Source organism: Leuciscus leuciscus (assembly GCF_965113295.1).
Source record: "Leuciscus leuciscus genome assembly, chromosome: 19".
In the NCBI taxonomy this organism is placed as follows: domain Eukaryota; kingdom Metazoa; phylum Chordata; class Actinopteri; order Cypriniformes; family Leuciscidae; genus Leuciscus; species Leuciscus leuciscus.
The window spans coordinates 33,408,875-33,426,867 of NC_138743.1; the positions used below are offsets into that span (position 1 = coordinate 33,408,875).

A 17,993-nucleotide genomic window follows, 5' to 3' on the forward strand; every position below is an offset into this window, starting at 1 on the left:
ATAATAGTACGCGCTTAATAATTACTAACCATACCTGTGGTTTTATTAATGGTGTTACCTTATATTCTGAAGTTGCCTAATAACAGAACTTGATTTAACGTCATTTAACGGTTGTTGTTTTTTACAATGCGTTTACTGTATAATTTTATATTATATTTAGTGGTTTAAAAAAAAAATAGAAAACTATGCATAATTATTTGCCTAAACATTTTGAAATTGTGTCAGTCCTTTTGTTTAAACAACAGGGGGAAAAAAACTTAAAACTTTTGTTTAATTCAGCACATTGATTATATACACACAATGCCTGCTAAGACATGCCCATGCATTTGCAGGTCTGTTTATATTAGAAGAATATGGAACATTTTAAGAGAGATTTGCAGAATTCTTTTGCCAGCTTGCTGGAAAGATTGGTTTAGGATTGTTTTGGCTATATGAATAATTCAGTCTGTCTGTCAGGTGTAGGCTATATAACTGAAGAATAGTTGACTGTTACAATGATGGATGTGAGAGACTCTGCGGGAAGGTGGGATGCTCTGGGAAGTAGAGACTCGAGCTTCAGACAAGCAGCGATGGAGCTCATTCACCAGGAGGTGATGAGGAGAATAGAGAACATCGGGCCGATACCGGGCCCACAGTCCTCCTCTCCCCCTGCCATGGATGCCCTGTCCAGTGATCTCAACTCTCTTCTTGCCCATGTCCTGATGCTCTCCAAAAGGTGTCCTTATGAAGACGTCAGGAAGAAATGCATCTGTTTGCTCCAGATGGTTCAGGTAGGTATTATAGTAATTACTGAGTTTATAGTTAAGATGACATATGTTCAACAATGCCATATGCTCTACATATTCTATGTGTCTTTTAAAAAAGAAGAAAACACCCTTGCAAATAATATGTTGATGTATAATTTTACCACATCTATGCAGAACGAGCCCCGTGCATTTATAACCTGCTGGATAAATGATATGGGTGGAAATAGTTGGAAAGAGTGTAATTTCTTTATCTAAATGAAATTAGAAAAAAGTTGCTCAGATATCAGCTCTGATATCAATCATAATTTAATCTTTCATATACAATATTTAAAAATAATAATAATTATTATTATCTTCAGTTCTGTTGCTATCTTAATTTTAAATACAAAAAAAAAAAAAAAAATTATATGATGACCAGAATTCCCACATCATGGAAAACCTGGAATTATTAGGGAATTTTAAAAGTGTGATTTCCAGGTCTTGACAAGTCATGGACATTTTGATAGTCAATATAATTGTTTCTATTTATGCTCAATTCCAAAGTATTTATTTTTGCCCGGATATTTACTCATTGTAAGTGGGATCTCTATAAAATTTTGTTTTTTAATTCTTATCCATTCATCGCAAATGACTGGAAAAGTCATGGAAAAATCATGAAAGTGTTGGAATCCTTAAAGACCATTTATTATTTTATTTAAAGGCAGTTTGCAAGTAATAAATAAGTGTGATTTGGGGGTTTGGCTCTGCCATTAATAATGTTCCCCTGTGTTCCTATGTTGTTTTTCATTTAATTTCATACCATACTAACATTAGAACAAGCCTGTAGCTTTTAAGTAAAGACTGCAAGAGAACTGAAGCAAAATATTTTGAGATTGCCGATAGGCAAGATATGAGGAGGTGAAGTGCAGCAGTTACAATGTGTGTTTTTATGGGATTTAATGTACGCCACAACTTAAAATAGCTCTGCCCGGGTTAAGGGAGCTAGGGGAGCTAGGGGAGCGGGTCATTTCTTATACTATTTTTGTTGTCACAGAGTTCAGTGGAGGGGTCAGAGAGGATCAGGGACTCTCCACATTCTTAGATGATGCTGAAAAGTTGTAAATTCATTTGGTCTAATACATTGCATTTGTATCTGTACATTGAATCTGTATTTGCTATCACTATTTTGAATCTGTATTTGCTATCACAATTTTTTTTTAAATGTAATCCTAAAGAGAGAAGGAGAATGTTGTTTTCCCTAAAATATTTTATCAGAGAAACAGAGAGGAATCTTTTGATGTCAGAATATTAGCATGTAGTTGTTGCAGTTTCAGCAACTTTGGTAATTAACACAGATGTGTGAGTAATTAACCCAGAATGTCTCTCCACTGTGTCCATGGCTAAAATATGCAAAGACACATACACATGAACACAGATTAAGATTTAAGATCAAGGAGGATATTCTGACTGAAGGTTCTGAGTATGATCATATATCATTAAAATGGTCTGTGAGAATCAGTTTGGTTTAATGTATATTATAAGGACAAAAATTATTGAAATTATACTAGTGAAAAAATAAATATATATATTGATATTTCAGTCATGACAACTCTTTGAATAATTTTAGCATGTTATTTAATATAGCAATGTTAATGTATTTGGTCTTGGTGGAGTAGATCTGCTCTGCTGCGGCTGTTGAGTACATGCAGACCTGCGACTGCTAACAGATTCACAGACACTTTGAGCATGTCAGATATGCTGCCGCCACATAAATAGACATACATAAATCCTGTAGCATATCTAGGCAGGTGGAGCTGAGGGAGGTAGAGGGTACCAGAGGGAGCGCTGCAGGGCTAGCTTACAACAAACAATGATCAGAATATTCAAATGTAGAGCAAGCTATCTCATTGGCTGCAGGATCAGCAGAGGCCAATCAGATGGTGCATTTGGTAATGATGTGATTACTTGCAGACTGCATGTAAATGACTTATCAGCCTGTGCCCTCTAGAGTTTCATGTCTGAACTATATATGAAGACTTCAGATGCAAAAACCTAACGTCTAAAGTCTAAAAGTCCTAAAAGTCTAACATTTTAAATTAGATTTTTGTGTTTTTAATTGTACTCTATCAGTGACATTTAATATAATAAGGCATTTCATTGACTGACTCATAAACATTTCATTGCCATTAAAGTGAAACCCTAAACATAGGAGCCTGATAAAAAATGTCATTTAAAGGAAAAATGCCAGATGGACTTTGTCACATTGAGGTCTTTGCATCTAAGGTCTTCATATATATACATATACTTAAAAGTGAATGCATAATCTCTTCCTATTCTGTTCAAAAAGCCCTCTATTTTAGATGCTTTTTTGTGGTTCATTAGATTACAGGATGTTCCTCCCTTGTTTTGTGTTGACCTTTTGACCCTTTCTGCTTACTGTCTGTCTCAGCAGTAAGCTGTCTGCTCTGATATCAGGAATTATGTGATTCAAGGGGCATTGATAAATGAGGCCACAACAGCCGAGACATTTTTTTTTTTTAATTGACCTTTGATCCAGTAAGCACCACACATATGCTGGCAGGCATAGACACACTCAGGATGTGACCTCAGAAAGCACTAATCCAAGAAAAAAAATGATTACTGATGTAGCACAGCATCTTTATTGTCATTGTGGATGGTGCAGCCCACTTTGCTTGATAACACACTAACAGGATGGGTCCTCTGGTTGTGCATCACATCTGAGTGACTTGGGCATTGTTCGTTGTGTGTGTGTGTGTGTGTGTGTGTGTGTGTGTGTGTGTGTGTGTGTGTGTGTGTGTGTGTGTGTGTGTGTGTGTGTGTGTGTGTGCACTAATGCATGTTTCTGCAGTGATAAGCCCTGAGAAGCTGTGGATAGAGAGACAGATCTAGGTCAGTGTCAGTCCACTGGTCTGAAAGGAGTTTAGAAATTATGTAATTTCCTAAGGCCTGTGTTTTGTTCGTTATGGCTCATAGTGTCACATTTCTCACTCTGAAGTGGTGCTAGTTGTTCATGAGAAATATTTTTTTACAAATACAAAATAGTCAAAAATAGTCACAAATAGTCAACTTTGCAAATGATGTTCACAAAGAGGGTTTTACGAATAATATTTATATATGTGTTTCCATATTTCATGTTTAAAATATTATATGGCTATTTTCAAGCAAAGGTGTTTACCCCCATTAGATATGAGCCCGAATGAAAGATGCCAGGCCTCTTGGAATGATATAAAATAAAAAAAAATGATATAGATATTAACACATGTTATGGAAAGCTGTAAAGGAGTGTATTTGTTTGCCCACCCAGGCTTTGAAAATGATTCCTTCCCTTGGGTCTTAAATTAGCTGTGGGCCTTGTGAGGGTCATGTGGATTGTGTGTGTGTGTGTGTGTGTGTGTGTGTGTGTGTGTGTGTGTGTGTGTGTGTGTGTGTGTGTGTGTGTGTGTGTGTGTGTGTGTGTGTGTGTGTGTGTGTGTGTGTGTGTGTGTGTGTGTGTGTGTGTGTGTGTGTGTGTGTGTGTGTGTGTGTGTGTGTGTGTGTGTGTGTGTGTGTGTGTGTGTGTGTGTTGGTATGTGTATGTGTATGGAAGCTGGGTGTCACCATGGCACTTGGCACCAGTTCAGTGAGCTGAGTGCTAGTAATGTTACGACTACTCTCCTGGGCACAAATTATTGGTCTGGAAATGAGCAAAAATTAAGCAAATGCATTACTACTACTACTACTACTACTACTACTACTACTACTACAACTACTAAAAATCTATTGCTGTCTCAGAAAAAACATCAGAGACAGAATTAAGTTTCTGGCAGAATATGGAAAGTTCCAGAACGATGTCTTTGAAAATCTGGTGAGAAATATAATAATAAATGCATCTCTACCACACTGAAGCATGGAGGAAGAGGTGTCATTGTGTGAGAAGCTACTTCACAGAGAAAAGTCATTTAATGCTTTGGAGTACAGGAGAATATTGCAGAATGGCTTGCTTTCCACAAGGAATGATCAGATGTTATTTTGGCTTGGTCCATATTTATTTATATTTTGCCCAGAAGTGTGCATGTAGGGGGGGAAACTCTTATTTAATCCTCTATTGCATGCATTATGTTAAAAATGTTTCATTCGGTTTTCTTGCATGAACTATATGTTTTATAGTTACAGTTATCGTTATAGTTATCATCTTTGCTGTGAATGTGCCTTTATTGCTACATCATGGAAACTAATAGCATTGGCTCATAACTTAACATTTTATGTAAATGTTAATTAAATACTAAAAGGCAGATACTAAAAGGATATTTTTCATATCCATCCCACTGTTGCACACTGTTGCTTCTATGACACAAACACATTTCTTTGTAACAGAGAAATCATGCAAATGTCTATAAATGTTTTAAAATTAAGTTTACTTACTAAAAATGGTAAATTATATTTCTGATGGTTGGAAATATAAGCTGTTCTCAAAGCAAATCTCCAGAGCAAAAGCTCTTGTTGTGTAATGGTTGTGTACCATACAGACATGCCAGAAAAATACTTGCTTTTTATTATAAGTCATCCCTTCATTATTAACCATTTTATTGCCATTTGTATGCACTATGTGACTGAAGAAAATGTCTCCCTGAGGCAGCATTGTGCAATAGTGGGTTAAGTGTGGAGAAAAGGAAGGAATAAATAGGCACTTTATTTTTACTTTACCATAGAGAGATAGAAAGAAAATGAGTGGAAAACTATCTGCAGACTGCTTTCACCCCTGTTAAGAAAGAGGGCTATCATGACGGCCTAGAGCTCTGGAGAACAACAAGCCCACGATTGGGGAGGGGAACTTGTTTGTGGTAACTGTGCTGAGGGGAGGGTGAAATCCTTAGAATCCTCTCCCAACTCTTGGACTCGAGGAATGGTACTGACCTAGAGGTATGACGCCGCCTATTTGGATGTGAAAAATGGCCTAGTTCCAAAAAAACAAGTCTTATTTGGATTGAAAAAAAGGGATTAAAAGCCACACACACCCCAAACACGACATAACATCAGACAGTTAACACATTGGCGTCTAAGATGTGTGTGTATGTGACATTTTCTCTCTCCTGCTGGTTTCGGTCTGTGTATGCTTTTATGAGAGTGCTGTTAATGCCTTTTCTGTTGATCTGCACAAACGCCTCATGACATAAGTCTGATGAGGAAAGTGCTGTGGATGAAATGCAGAATCTGTTTATGGCAAAGCTACCAAAGTGAAAGTTGGAGACGGCAGAAAGATGAGGACAAAGCGAGGGAACACATTTTTTTAGTGTGTTGGATGTTATGTTGCGTATCAGGATCAGATTACAGCCCATCTGTTGTTGATTAATATGGATGAATGCATGCAAAGCTGTGCACATGGATCCATACAGGATATGAGTTGGGAATAATTTCAGACTTTTACACATTATAGTTAGTTTTGGAATCAACATTTAGTCCCCATGGTCAGGGAGGAGACCTATTTTTTTACGAGGTTACGTCAAATGCGTGCAACAGTGTTGACTTTTACTCAAAATTACATTGAAATCACGTCATGAATGTTATATAAAAGCTGTATTTGGCGATTGGACACTCTGTGACAATACTGTGGTAATCTGGTGAGTTACCACAAAACCAAGTTTTTCCCATAGTGTAAAATACGAACACCAGAGGGCGCCATTACCTCATTATAAAGCCACTCGACCGCCTTGAGCTTGAGACAGCGGAAATTTCCACCACTTGACCTAAATGCTTGCAGAGCTGTTTTATTTCTTTACTCCTGTTGTCAAGACAAGAATCAGGATTAGGTTTCTAAATGTATGTCTATAATACTATTAGCATTCCCATTAATCTCAATTGCATTTGCTTTTTAGATGCAGGAAAATTACGTAATGACAAAGTTGATAGGTAAGGACTTCAGTAGAGACTATCCTGATGTCAAAGAATATATATCAATTCAATGCTTTTCTCCAAACAAGAAATGGCCATTGGTAAAACATCTAATATTATGTTTGCAGATGTTATTTGGTCTGAATACACCGCTAACTTTGAATAGTAATACAGCGTCTACCAGTAGGGGCTATTGGGACCATTCGTCCAGCCAAACTTTGACCCCCTGGGCTAAATAAGTATGTGTATGAGAGTGTGTTAAAAGTATAAAGACTGAAAAACTTAGGGGGATAATACATGTTTTTAGTGTAAAACTTGCAGATTCGTGTGAAAGGGGATTGTTTTGTCGTCTGTAAGCGAAAAACACAAAGGAATTTTCTTTTCAGTTTTTAGTACATCGCCGTTGTGTCTTTGATTTTGTTTCTTTTAATAATATAAAAGTTATATTTGGAGCTTCTGGATATTAAAGTGTGTGTGTGTACACTCTATAAAGGGCTTAATGAGCGCTTTCACAACTGTTCCTGTATTTAGAAGAGAAAACCATTGTTTCATTTGTTCTTAAAGCACATCATCAACAGGTTCTGGACACTTGTGATTAGCCACCCGTCTATAAAACCACAAATGAAGTGTTTCCTATGATCTGTGAAGTGCACGTTAAACCCAGACAGTTTTTATAGATGTAAGCAATCTCCATCACCTCAATGCTTCTGAATGAATTCTTCACATTTAAAGTGTCCTTTGAGTTTCTATTAGACTAATTGATTCAGTTTATTGAAGTAAACATTCTTTCTCCCATTTTCAGTTACCTTGAAAATGGAAGCTGCTGTTTAATCTCATTGGGTTTGGAGAAACCAATCAGAGCAATGCATGTAATTTTGATGCATCATCACTTGTGTCAAATGACCACAAACCCGATAAAGCAAACCACCCTGAGAACTTCTCAGCTTCGATTATGGACACATCCGGGGGACCAAAAGTGGGGGGGGGGGGTTTTGTTGCCTTTTTGCTCGCACGTGTGTGTGTGTGTGTCCACACGTGCCACAGAACCCACGTGTAACCAGACCCAAAGAGGAAGTAGCATTACTCCTGCAGAAATGAACAGTTTTTTGTGTTGTTATAGAGCATAAGCATGTCATAGTTTATTTCTGTTCTCCATTTCACATCCCTCTGATTTCTATTTTTTTTTTTTTTTTACCCTGTGCAAAGTGGAAGTAGAAATCTATTTGGAGATTGCAGAGTCAAAGCCTAAAAATAATCAAATTGACCATTAAACTTTATTGCATAGTTTAATGTGCATGAAGCATTCTCATAGCATCACTTTTTTTTTGTCTTTTTTTTTTTTACGTATATCTTCCATGATCCTTTATCTTTTTTTGAGCTGTAGACATCACAATTTCTGTTTCCTGTGTGATTTTATTTTTATGGGAAAATTACAAAAAAACAATGGCAAGTGTAGGATGGAAAACCCTCTTCATTGTAATGAAGCCCCCATATAAATTTGCAAATCAAGGAAAGGATTTGACACAGCTATTGAGAAGTCACATTTTACAGTAATGCTATGTTTTAAAGTTTGACATCTTGAGGAATAGCTTTGGCCAAATGTGTGTGAAGGAACGTGCCTCTTGAGGAATGCTGAGATTACATTTCAGTGTTTACATCGTGTATTGGGGTTAGTATGAGTCTCCAGTTAATGCAACGGCGTAACAGGCCGTTCACGCTTGCGCATTCAACACACGTCACTCATCCATGCAAGTATTATCCTCTTTGTTGTGATGTGATGCAGGTCTCACTATTCAAGCATTTCAGAGGGTCTTCTAATGTGGAAAGCTTGAAAAGCTTTCTTTGCTGGTTATGTCATGCTTAGCCTTTCTCATGTAATTATTTTTTTTACATTGGAACCCATACAGCTTGGCATGTCTGAAGGCAACAGATCATGTGATGACTAAGAAAATATGAAAAATGAATTCAACAAAGATGAAAGGACAATCTCATTCATAAGTAAACTTTGAGAGGTGGAATGTTTAGAGGCTGAATAAAAGGTCTGAAAGGAGTGAGAGATGAGTTATATCTTCAGAGAGATAGGGAGAAACAGTGAGGAGTGAAAGGAAGAAGAGAAAACAGGGCTATTAATTTCATAACCTGAATGTTAGCCATGTTTATGTCTCCTTCTGGCCCCTTGGCATTTTCCACCTCACTGATCAAACACACACACACATACTAGGGATATCAGAGTACTGGCACTACGGTACAAAGTTGATACTTAAATAGAAAATATGCCAGTTGATGATACCACTCTTTTGGTTGTATAGATAACTAAATTAAACTTCTGTATTATCCATAATGAAATAAAAAAAATTAAAAAAAATTTTTTTTTTATTAATCAGCAATCATATTTATTAATATTATTTTTTATTATTTTTATATTTATAATGAGGGTAGGACATTCAATTAATTTTTTTTATAATGTATATACTTATTTAGATTTTACTTGTAAAATATTAATAAAATAAATATTAATATGTATTACTAAGGATAGTGATTTTTTTATTATTAATGAGGGTGTTAAGTAGCACTTAATAAAAATTATTAATAATTTATGTGTGTGTGTGTGTGTGTGTGTGTGTGTGTGTGTGTGTGTGTGTGTGTGTGTGTGTGTGTGTGTGTGTGTGTGTGTGTGTGTGTGTGTGTGTGTGTGTGTGTGTGTGTGTGTGTGTGTGTGTGTGTTGGTAAAGTAAAGCATTGACCAACAATTGTTTGTAGAAACAGAACAGAGCTAATCAGGATAATCAGAGTCTCTATTTTTTACTTCAGACTCTCATCTGTATTTCCTTATCTTCAGAACTAAATAACTGGGATTAGTTTGACAGGCCTGCACCAATGTTGAGCTTGGCAAAGTATGGCTGGATTGCTGGACGGGTTTGAATCAGTGACCCACCTCTAACTCTGATTTAGCACCACGTGTGCCAGCGCTGGCGCTGAGTCACTCGCTAACACGTTGTGCACATTTAGGGAAGAGAATAACAAAACAATCGCGCAATATTTGTTCCTCTCACGAACAGCGGTCTGGTTTGCGTGTGTATTGTTTCGGGGTTTTTTTTTAGGCAGACAAAACCATTCTGAAGACGCCAGTTATGACATTATTATCGGTGTGTCTGGATGTGCTTGTATTTTTAGTCAAGGTTTCCACAGCAGTGTCACCTGCCGCCGTCCACTCTGTCTGGACATGGGCTGTGTGGTCAGCTGTCTCACGGCCTTGAGATGTTCATGTGACTTTCATTTTTATTTTATTAAATTTTTTACAATTGATGGTTAATATCAAACCCATGGCCAAAAAGTGGGCCTTACATTGATTGTTTAGCAAGTTAGCAGCTGTTGCTAAACGATATTGTGTGATGCTATTTTTAATTTCAAGAAGAAGCTACCCTTTTCCACACATTTTTGTTCTCTTTTTTCAAGTATTTGAGAAGACTTAAACTAGCTCTCCATACAAATCAGTGTAAAGACACAAGAGCCTGCTAGGTACGTGTTAGCAAATGGCTTGACTGATGTATTTGTCAGCTATGAATTGTGTTATGCAATGGGCCTAGTTAAGTAAGTGGTATGATAAACAGCTAAGACTGTTAGCTTGCATTTGACGATTATAGACTTCATAGCATGCCATTGTCTATATTAACCTTATGGGAACTCATTGGAGCATGTGTGTGGGACAGTTTTAGATGCACATGTGTTGATGTTTTACAACTTGAACTAGAATGATCTTGAAGCCTCTAATGCTCCTACACCAGATACATAAGCTGACGTGACGTGATATTATAAAAGTAAACTAGTAATTATTTCCCCCATTTATCTGAAATAAAACCATTACAAATGTCATACATATGTGTAGCTTTTTGATCTTTATTTATTTATTTATTTATTTGTTATATAAGTAAATATTAATAACTTATAACGGTTAGGCCTACCATCAAAGCCAGTTTGTGATGTTTTCTGGGGTCTGGATTTGTAAATAAAAATTAAATCATGTTCTCTAACCATATACAGTACTGTTCAAATGTTTGGGGTCAGTATAAAAATGTATATATTAAATTTATATTTATTTTTTATTTAGCAGAAATGCATTAAATTGATCTAAAGCCACAGTAAAGACTTCTATATTGTTACAAAAAAATATTTTTTTTAATAGAAAATTGTTTTTAATTTATAATAATATTTCACAATATTACTGTTTTATTAATTAATATTAATATTATTGTATTTTTTGATCAAATAAATGTATAGCCTTGAGCATGAGAGACTTCTTTAAAAAAAAAAAAAACGTATCCTTCCCCATGGTATGTATGCAGTTGAAGCAATATTATTGTGATAAACATAATACATAAAAACATTATCAAATTATTACAAGGTCAATTTTATTTTACACCAACAGATATCTGATTTCACCAACTGGTTTTATTTCCTTTTTAGTTGCTGAATACTTGATTCTGATTGGTCAGTCGCATCATTCTCTGGTCAGATATTTTTTATATAATGATAATGTATAATATTGTTGTCCCTGGCAAACCATCTCTTACATAGTTGTGCCAATTGAATATCTCTCGTACCACTTCACATTCTCTTTGTATCAGGGACCTGGGTTTATCATCATGTTGTCTGGGTTTATTTTGTGATAATGACTGGCTGACTTTATTGCAGGATTGAATTAACACTGTAAGTGTTTGTGTGTGTTTTGACTCCATCAGTAGAACTAATGGCCAGGTGTTATTGCTTCTGTTCGGTACAGATAGTGCTTTCAGTTGGAGTTATGGGCCAGGCACGCCCTCTGACCAGTTTACTCAATAACTGTCATCAGCAGGCTATGTGTAAGTGGGGGCAGTGGGGTCCTGAATAAATACCTTTCTAAAACGGGCAGTTCATAGTCTATTTATTCCAGGTCCTGACCTCTGCTTCATTAGAATAATAAATCAATAGCGAAGGGAGGGAGAGCGAATGATAAGGTCAGAGGAAGATGATAAAAGAAAGAGATGGGGTACAGTAAAAAACAACTAATAGGTTACATAGACACTTGGTGTCTCCACCCCCACTCCTCTGTCATTGGTTGATACGCACAGCATGAGCGCACTGCGATTGGCTGAGAGGATACACACCTCCAGAATCCTAGAATGTGTTTGTGTCCTGTGTAAAAAAGAACATTGCTAGCTGAAAAAAAGAGAGAGTGAGACAGAAGCGTGAACTGTAGAAGACTCGAAAGGGGGCTTGGAAAAGGGGGTGTGGACCATATGGCTGGATATGTCCCAGAAATTTCTAGGAAAGCGGAGAACTATTTGTTTGTGGTGATGCCTGGGAGACAAAAGGAGTGGACTCACATTAAAACGCTGATTCTCCTGCATCATTAACTACTCCCTTTATTGCTTCTCTTTAGGCATTCCTGGAATCATAAGCCCAAGTAGCTCACATTTGCCGAACAACAACATGTTTTTCTGCACTTAAAATCCACCATACTAGCAAAACATGCCCACTTTTGATTTGTGTGTACTTTCATCGTGAGGAAGTCAGACTTCTTGGTCAAAGTAAAGTTGTGTTTTAGTTTCACACTTGTTTTTCCTCTCATTGGATGTCAAGTTAGATTAGCTAATGCATTAAACTTAATAAAGCCAATTGGCCTTTCTAGTAAACTGAGATGTTGACTGTAGAAAATGTGCAGATTTTCAAGCATTAACAGGAAACAATCTGCAATGGAAGGAATGGGACCCTTAAAGGGACACTCCACCGTTTTTTTCATGTTAAACTATGTTATTCCCTTAACTAAGACGAGTTGATGCATACCTCTCTCGTCTCAGTCCGTGCACTCAATCGCTCTGGCGCGCGGCGACACTTTGATAGCACTTAGCTTAGCCCAGTTCATTCATTAGGAACCAAACAAAGATGAAGTTAGAAGCGACCAAACACCTCCACGTTTTCCCTATTTAAATACAGTTACACGAGTAGTTACAAGACCAAGTATGGTGACACAAAATAAAACGTGTCGCTTTTCTAAGCGGGTAAAAAGGATAACTATAATGTATGGCGGAATAGCACTTGAAGTTGGGAGCACTTCGACTCGGCGCAGTCGAAGGTCGTGTAACTACTCGTGTAACTGTATTTAAATAGGGAAAACGTGGAGGTGTTTGGTCGCTTCTAACTTCATCTCTGTTTGGTTCCTAATGAATGAACTGGGCTAAGCTAAGTGCTATCAAAGTGCCGCCGCGCGCCAGAGCGATTGAGTGCACGCACTGAGACGAGAGAGGTATGCATCAACTCGTCTTAGTTAAGGGAATAACATAGTTTAACATGAAAAAAACGGTGGAGTATCCCTTTAATTGTGAAAGAAACGAGACAAGCATAGGTGTCTGTAACAGTGTGCATATCTTTGAAATAGAGTTGTTTTTGTAAGCATATGCCTTGCACTCTGTATGACCCTCTTTGGTGCAGTGTTTTCTAGCTCAGTGCAAATGAGAAACAGGTCTGTTGCATTGCTGCCATAAATTTGACAGATAAACATAAAAAGGTTATTGTTATTAGACAAATTCATGTTTAAAAAAACTCAATTACGGTTTTATCTCACTTCACTGAGATACGTAATTGCTCTCGGTTGTATTATTGGTGGTATATTTGTAGGGATGATGCAGAATATTAAAAGTCTGGCAGATAAAACAATAAATATTGCTTTGCATTGAAAACCAATGGAAAAGTAGCACAGTGGAATAGAAAAATGCATTTTTGAATGGTATGTTTAAATTGTTCCGACTATGGAGTATCATGATCTATTAGCATGTTAGCAGTGGAGTTGAACCGAGTTGAAGAAGGCTCATGCTGATATGCCACATTTATCGCAGACCATGGCCAAGGCACCGGAGTGTGTGTTATTGTTGTTATCTAACTGATAGGCCTAATCTTAGTCATTATGTGCTATAGAAGGAACAAATAAAGAAGCCAGTCTGATCACATGACAACAAACTACAGTTTTATTGGCCACACAACGGTAACAAAAAACCACAAGAGGAACGTTTTTTTTTTTACGAATCTCAAGTGTGAGTGAGTGCCTGTGACTGGTGAAGACACATTTTGTACTGTCTTGTTTGTCTTCGTTTGTTTGGACATGCAATACGACGGTCCACATTCACCTGCCACCTGTCAGCACACATTTCACTGGAGACATTTAATGGCTAGTAGAGTTTGGGAAGCTGCCTTGAAACTTCCCAAGTTACTCGTATACTTAAAAGCAGCTATTAAAAAAAGTAATTAAATGCTAATAACTAAAATTAAAATGATGCATTTTTTATATATCCTGAAAACATGTGAACAGTGGCTTTTTTTGAACCAGCTAATTAATATGAATTAACTGATTCTCTACTTCCCAAATAGAGTATTTTGCAAAACACTTGTTAAGGTGCGGTCACATTAGTGACATTTTGTGGGCAAAAAAAAGTCCCTCGTCTATTGTAAATATATAGTCAGCTCAAATGGTCTGTGTTTGTGTCTGAAAAACAAAAGCAGCGCAGTCAAATGCAAAAATACATTCTGTGTGAAGTGAATGGCCCCACACTGCATTAAAATAGTAGGTACAAACAATATCGCCTCGGTTGTAAAACAGACAAGACTCGTTTGTACATTCCTTGATGCGTAGTACAGTTCAGTACAGGGTCAAGTACAGGTGTTAGTTACTCGTCAGTTATGAATCAGTGGCGCTTTCTCTCCCCACCCCCATCTCTCTACCCATATATCAGCTTGTTTACCATCTCAGGACAAAGCTGAAGGAGCTTATGAGCTGAGGGGAGTTTGTCTGTGTGTGTGTGTGTGTGTGTGACACAATAGGAAGAACAGGGAGAGGTCGTGGAAGTGTGTGTGAGAGCACGATTCAGACCTCAAATGCCTATGCTACACAATCGCCCCACCATCTAGCTTTTAAAAGGGTAACTAAAGGTCAGGACGGACAACGTCACAAACTATGCCTCCCGATAGTTAGATATAATACACAAAGTTTTACACAAAGTAAATGTGCTGCTACTGCAAAAAAAAAAAAATTGGGGGGAAACTTGACATATATTTGTTCTTTTGCACTTCGTAGGTTATAATGTTTGCAGACATTAAACTGCTGACACACACAAACTTCCTTACATTCCCCTTCTTGTCAGTATGTGTTCTGAGTGTGTGTGTGTTATCTCTCTGAATCCCCTCACCCCACCCCTCGTGTGTTTGTGCAGCAACTCAGCGCTCATTCTCATACTTAAGTCAATCTGTTAAGTAGCTGTGGAGACAAACAGCTCAAGTTGAGCAACTCGATAGAGAGAGAGAGAGAGAGAGAGAGAGAGAAGTGTAGGAATACTGTTTTGAGAAACGGCGAAGACTGTGATTAGACCTCATTAAAGGCCCTGAGCCTCACGGCTGAATGTAAGCCTCTGTGTGTGTGGATATGTGAATGTTTGTGAGCGCTCACTTCCCTTCCCCCCTTAAACTCAGCTCTGAACTGTGTTTTTCAGGCCTACCTGTAAGTAGACATGTTTAGACTTGTTTGGATCTCAGGTTTTTATTTTATTTAATTTTTTTAACTTATTTTTAGCATAAGGACCAAAAATGTGGATCATTGAAAGAAGTATTTTTTTGTGCTTTGTAATATTGTGAAATATTATTACAATGTAATGTAATTTCTTTTCTATTTTAATATATTTTATCCCTTTAATGGCAAAGCAGAAATCATTTCTCTTGTCTTCAGTGTCACATGATCCTTCAGAAATCATTCCAATATGCTGATTTGCTGCTCAAGAAACATTTCTTATTATTATCAATGTTAAAAACAGTTGCGCTGCTTAATATATTTGTGGAAACCATGACACATTTTTTTTTCTATATTGAATGCATTCTTGCTGAATAAAAGTGTTAGTTTAAAAAACAAAACAAAAAAAACTAAGGCCATATTAATTATGATTAATTATGAGCATTGATAAAGAGCATTTTGAGAGAAGACAAATATTTAAGACTCTCATAAAAGCTTTAACAATGTAATACTTCAAGATAAAACATATACAACAAGATATCCATGCTGTATTAAAGGGCAATAATTTTAATAATACAAACTTCATAGAGCTGATCTATATTATAGATAAAATATTAATAATATATTATATATATTAATAAAATATTATTATTCACACTGTATTTAAACATTTGCCAAACATTTCTTTGGCAGTTAGTATTATTGTGAAGTTTAGCTTTGACCTATGACCTCTCACAATACATGCAGTAATTTAAGTCCTAGGAAGTACTGTTTTGTGTGTGTGTGTGTGTGTGTGTGTGTGTGTGTGTGTAGGTGGATGGGTATGTGTGCACTTTGCAGGTTTTGCTTCGCTGGTGTAGAAGAGGCTGTGGTTCAGAGATTCTTCTTTTGGTAGAACATTATGTTCTGTTTCTTTTTATAAAACAGGAAGTGAGTATACTTAAGTGTCTGAGAGTGTTAGGGGTGACTAGATCTTTTGATCTTTTGTCTAAGATGCATGATGCGTGAGCAAGCTGCTCGTAACTTTTTCAGTAGCGTCAGGGTTGGTTTGGAAGTGTGTTTGAACAATTTTCTATATTGCTTGTATGTTTTTGGCCTCAGAACAGTTCCCTCATTCTTCATGTGTTTTATTCACATGCCTATTTTCACATTTTCTTATGGCTCAGTGTTTATCTAATGTCTAGGAAATATCATGTAACTGTGGCTGTCTACTATGTTTTATGTTTTGGTCAGATAGAGGTAGAGCTGTTAACAAAGATGGGAGATGTTTAACAGTTTGAGTGCTTTGTGTGACTAAGTGCTGAAGAAACGAGTTAGAAGTGCATAACCCTGAACAGGAAGTGCAGAAAAGTGTGATGGCTCTCATAGGATGTCATGCTGCAAATCAGAGGTTGTCTTTACCTTGGGGGAAATTCCCCTCACCCTGATATATTCACACACACACACACACATGTAAGCTCGCGCTCGATCGGCCCAAAGCCGGCATCCGACCAGCGCGGAAGGTCTTAACGTGTTACTGTCTTTTCTCGAGGCAAAGTATTTTTTTGATTAAATGCACTACATTTGAATGTGTATTCTCTAGGAGGGTAGGAGACCATTTGTCTAGAGACCACATTCCTTTGTGTGTCAGTTATCCCTAAACTCTTAAAAACCTTATTACCTTTTGTTTTACTTTTTTGGAAATGAGACATTTGTACCAGTCGCACTGAGACATTTCAAATGATACCAAACATGAAAAATACTCTGTGATAATCATTCACATTAAACTATACATTTTCTTGGGTGAATTCAGGTGATCTGAGCATGAGAGAGAGGGGGTGAGGGGAGAGGGAATGAAATGTAGATTAGGATGACTCGGAGGTGAGACTTTCGTCTCGATAGTGCACGAGGGCTAGTTCAAATTATATTTCCAGAGAGGTGCTTTGTCCTCTCAGTCTGGTCACTCTTCAACGAGACTGTCCGGCATTTTGTAATTTCTCAATTCTCTCTCACACACACACACACACACACACACACACACACACACACACACACACACACACACACACACACACACGTTGGGTTTTCTTGTTTTATGGGGATATTTCATAAGCATAATATTTCTTATACTGTCCTAACCCTAAACCTACCCATCACAGAAAACTATTTTAAAATGTAATCTATTCATGTGATGGCAAAGCTGCATTTTCAGCATCATTACTCCATTCTTCAGTCACATGATCCTTCAGAAATCATTCTAATATGCTGATTTGCTGCTCAAGAAACATTTCTCATTATTATTAATGTTGAAAACGTGTGCTTCTCAAAACTTTTGTGGAAACAGTCACATGTTTTTTTTTTTCAGGATTCTTTAATAAATCGATTTATTTAAAATAGAAATGTCCTTACGGTCAGTTTTAATCACTTTATTGCATCCTTGCTAATCAAAAGTATTAATTTCCTTTAAAAAAAAATAATACTGACTTTTGACAAACTTTTGAACAGCAGTGTATATAAAAACATCACTTAATATGATTACACACACACACACACCATATCTAGAGAAATTAGCCACAAATAATGTGAGAGATAACAGATAGATATATAAAACAAAACATGCAAAGACACTCTTAAAACCACAGAAGCTTGCACAATTCTGTCAGCTTCAAGGCTGAACACTAGTATCTTAAATACTGCCTTACATTTATCACTTACAACACAACGTGTCTTGCAGTTAACTAGCATCCTTGTAGCACACAAATGAAACATAACATTTTACATTTACAAAGTTTCTGTATTTATTGTCACAATGTCATTACAAAAGTCATCATTTTGTTCAGAGATATTATCTATTCTTCATAGTTGAGCAC

At 36.8% G+C, this 17,993-nt stretch overlaps 1 protein-coding gene and 1 long non-coding RNA gene across 2 annotated transcripts in view; both read left to right on the top strand.

Annotated features, from left to right (window-relative positions):
- LOC309482595 overlaps positions 1-17,993 on the top strand; it is a 475,034-nt gene that overhangs the window by 366,755 nt on the left and 90,286 nt on the right. The gene's annotated exons all lie outside the window — the stretch shown is intronic.
- sesn1 (sestrin 1) overlaps positions 480-17,993 on the top strand; it is a 46,847-nt gene continuing 29,333 nt past the window's right edge. Inside the window, exon 1 of the mRNA XM_082147941.1 lies at positions 480-770. Within this exon, the coding sequence (XP_082004067.1) occupies positions 495-770 (276 nt within the window). The 5' untranslated portion in view covers positions 480-494. The remainder of the gene's footprint in view (positions 771-17,993) is intronic.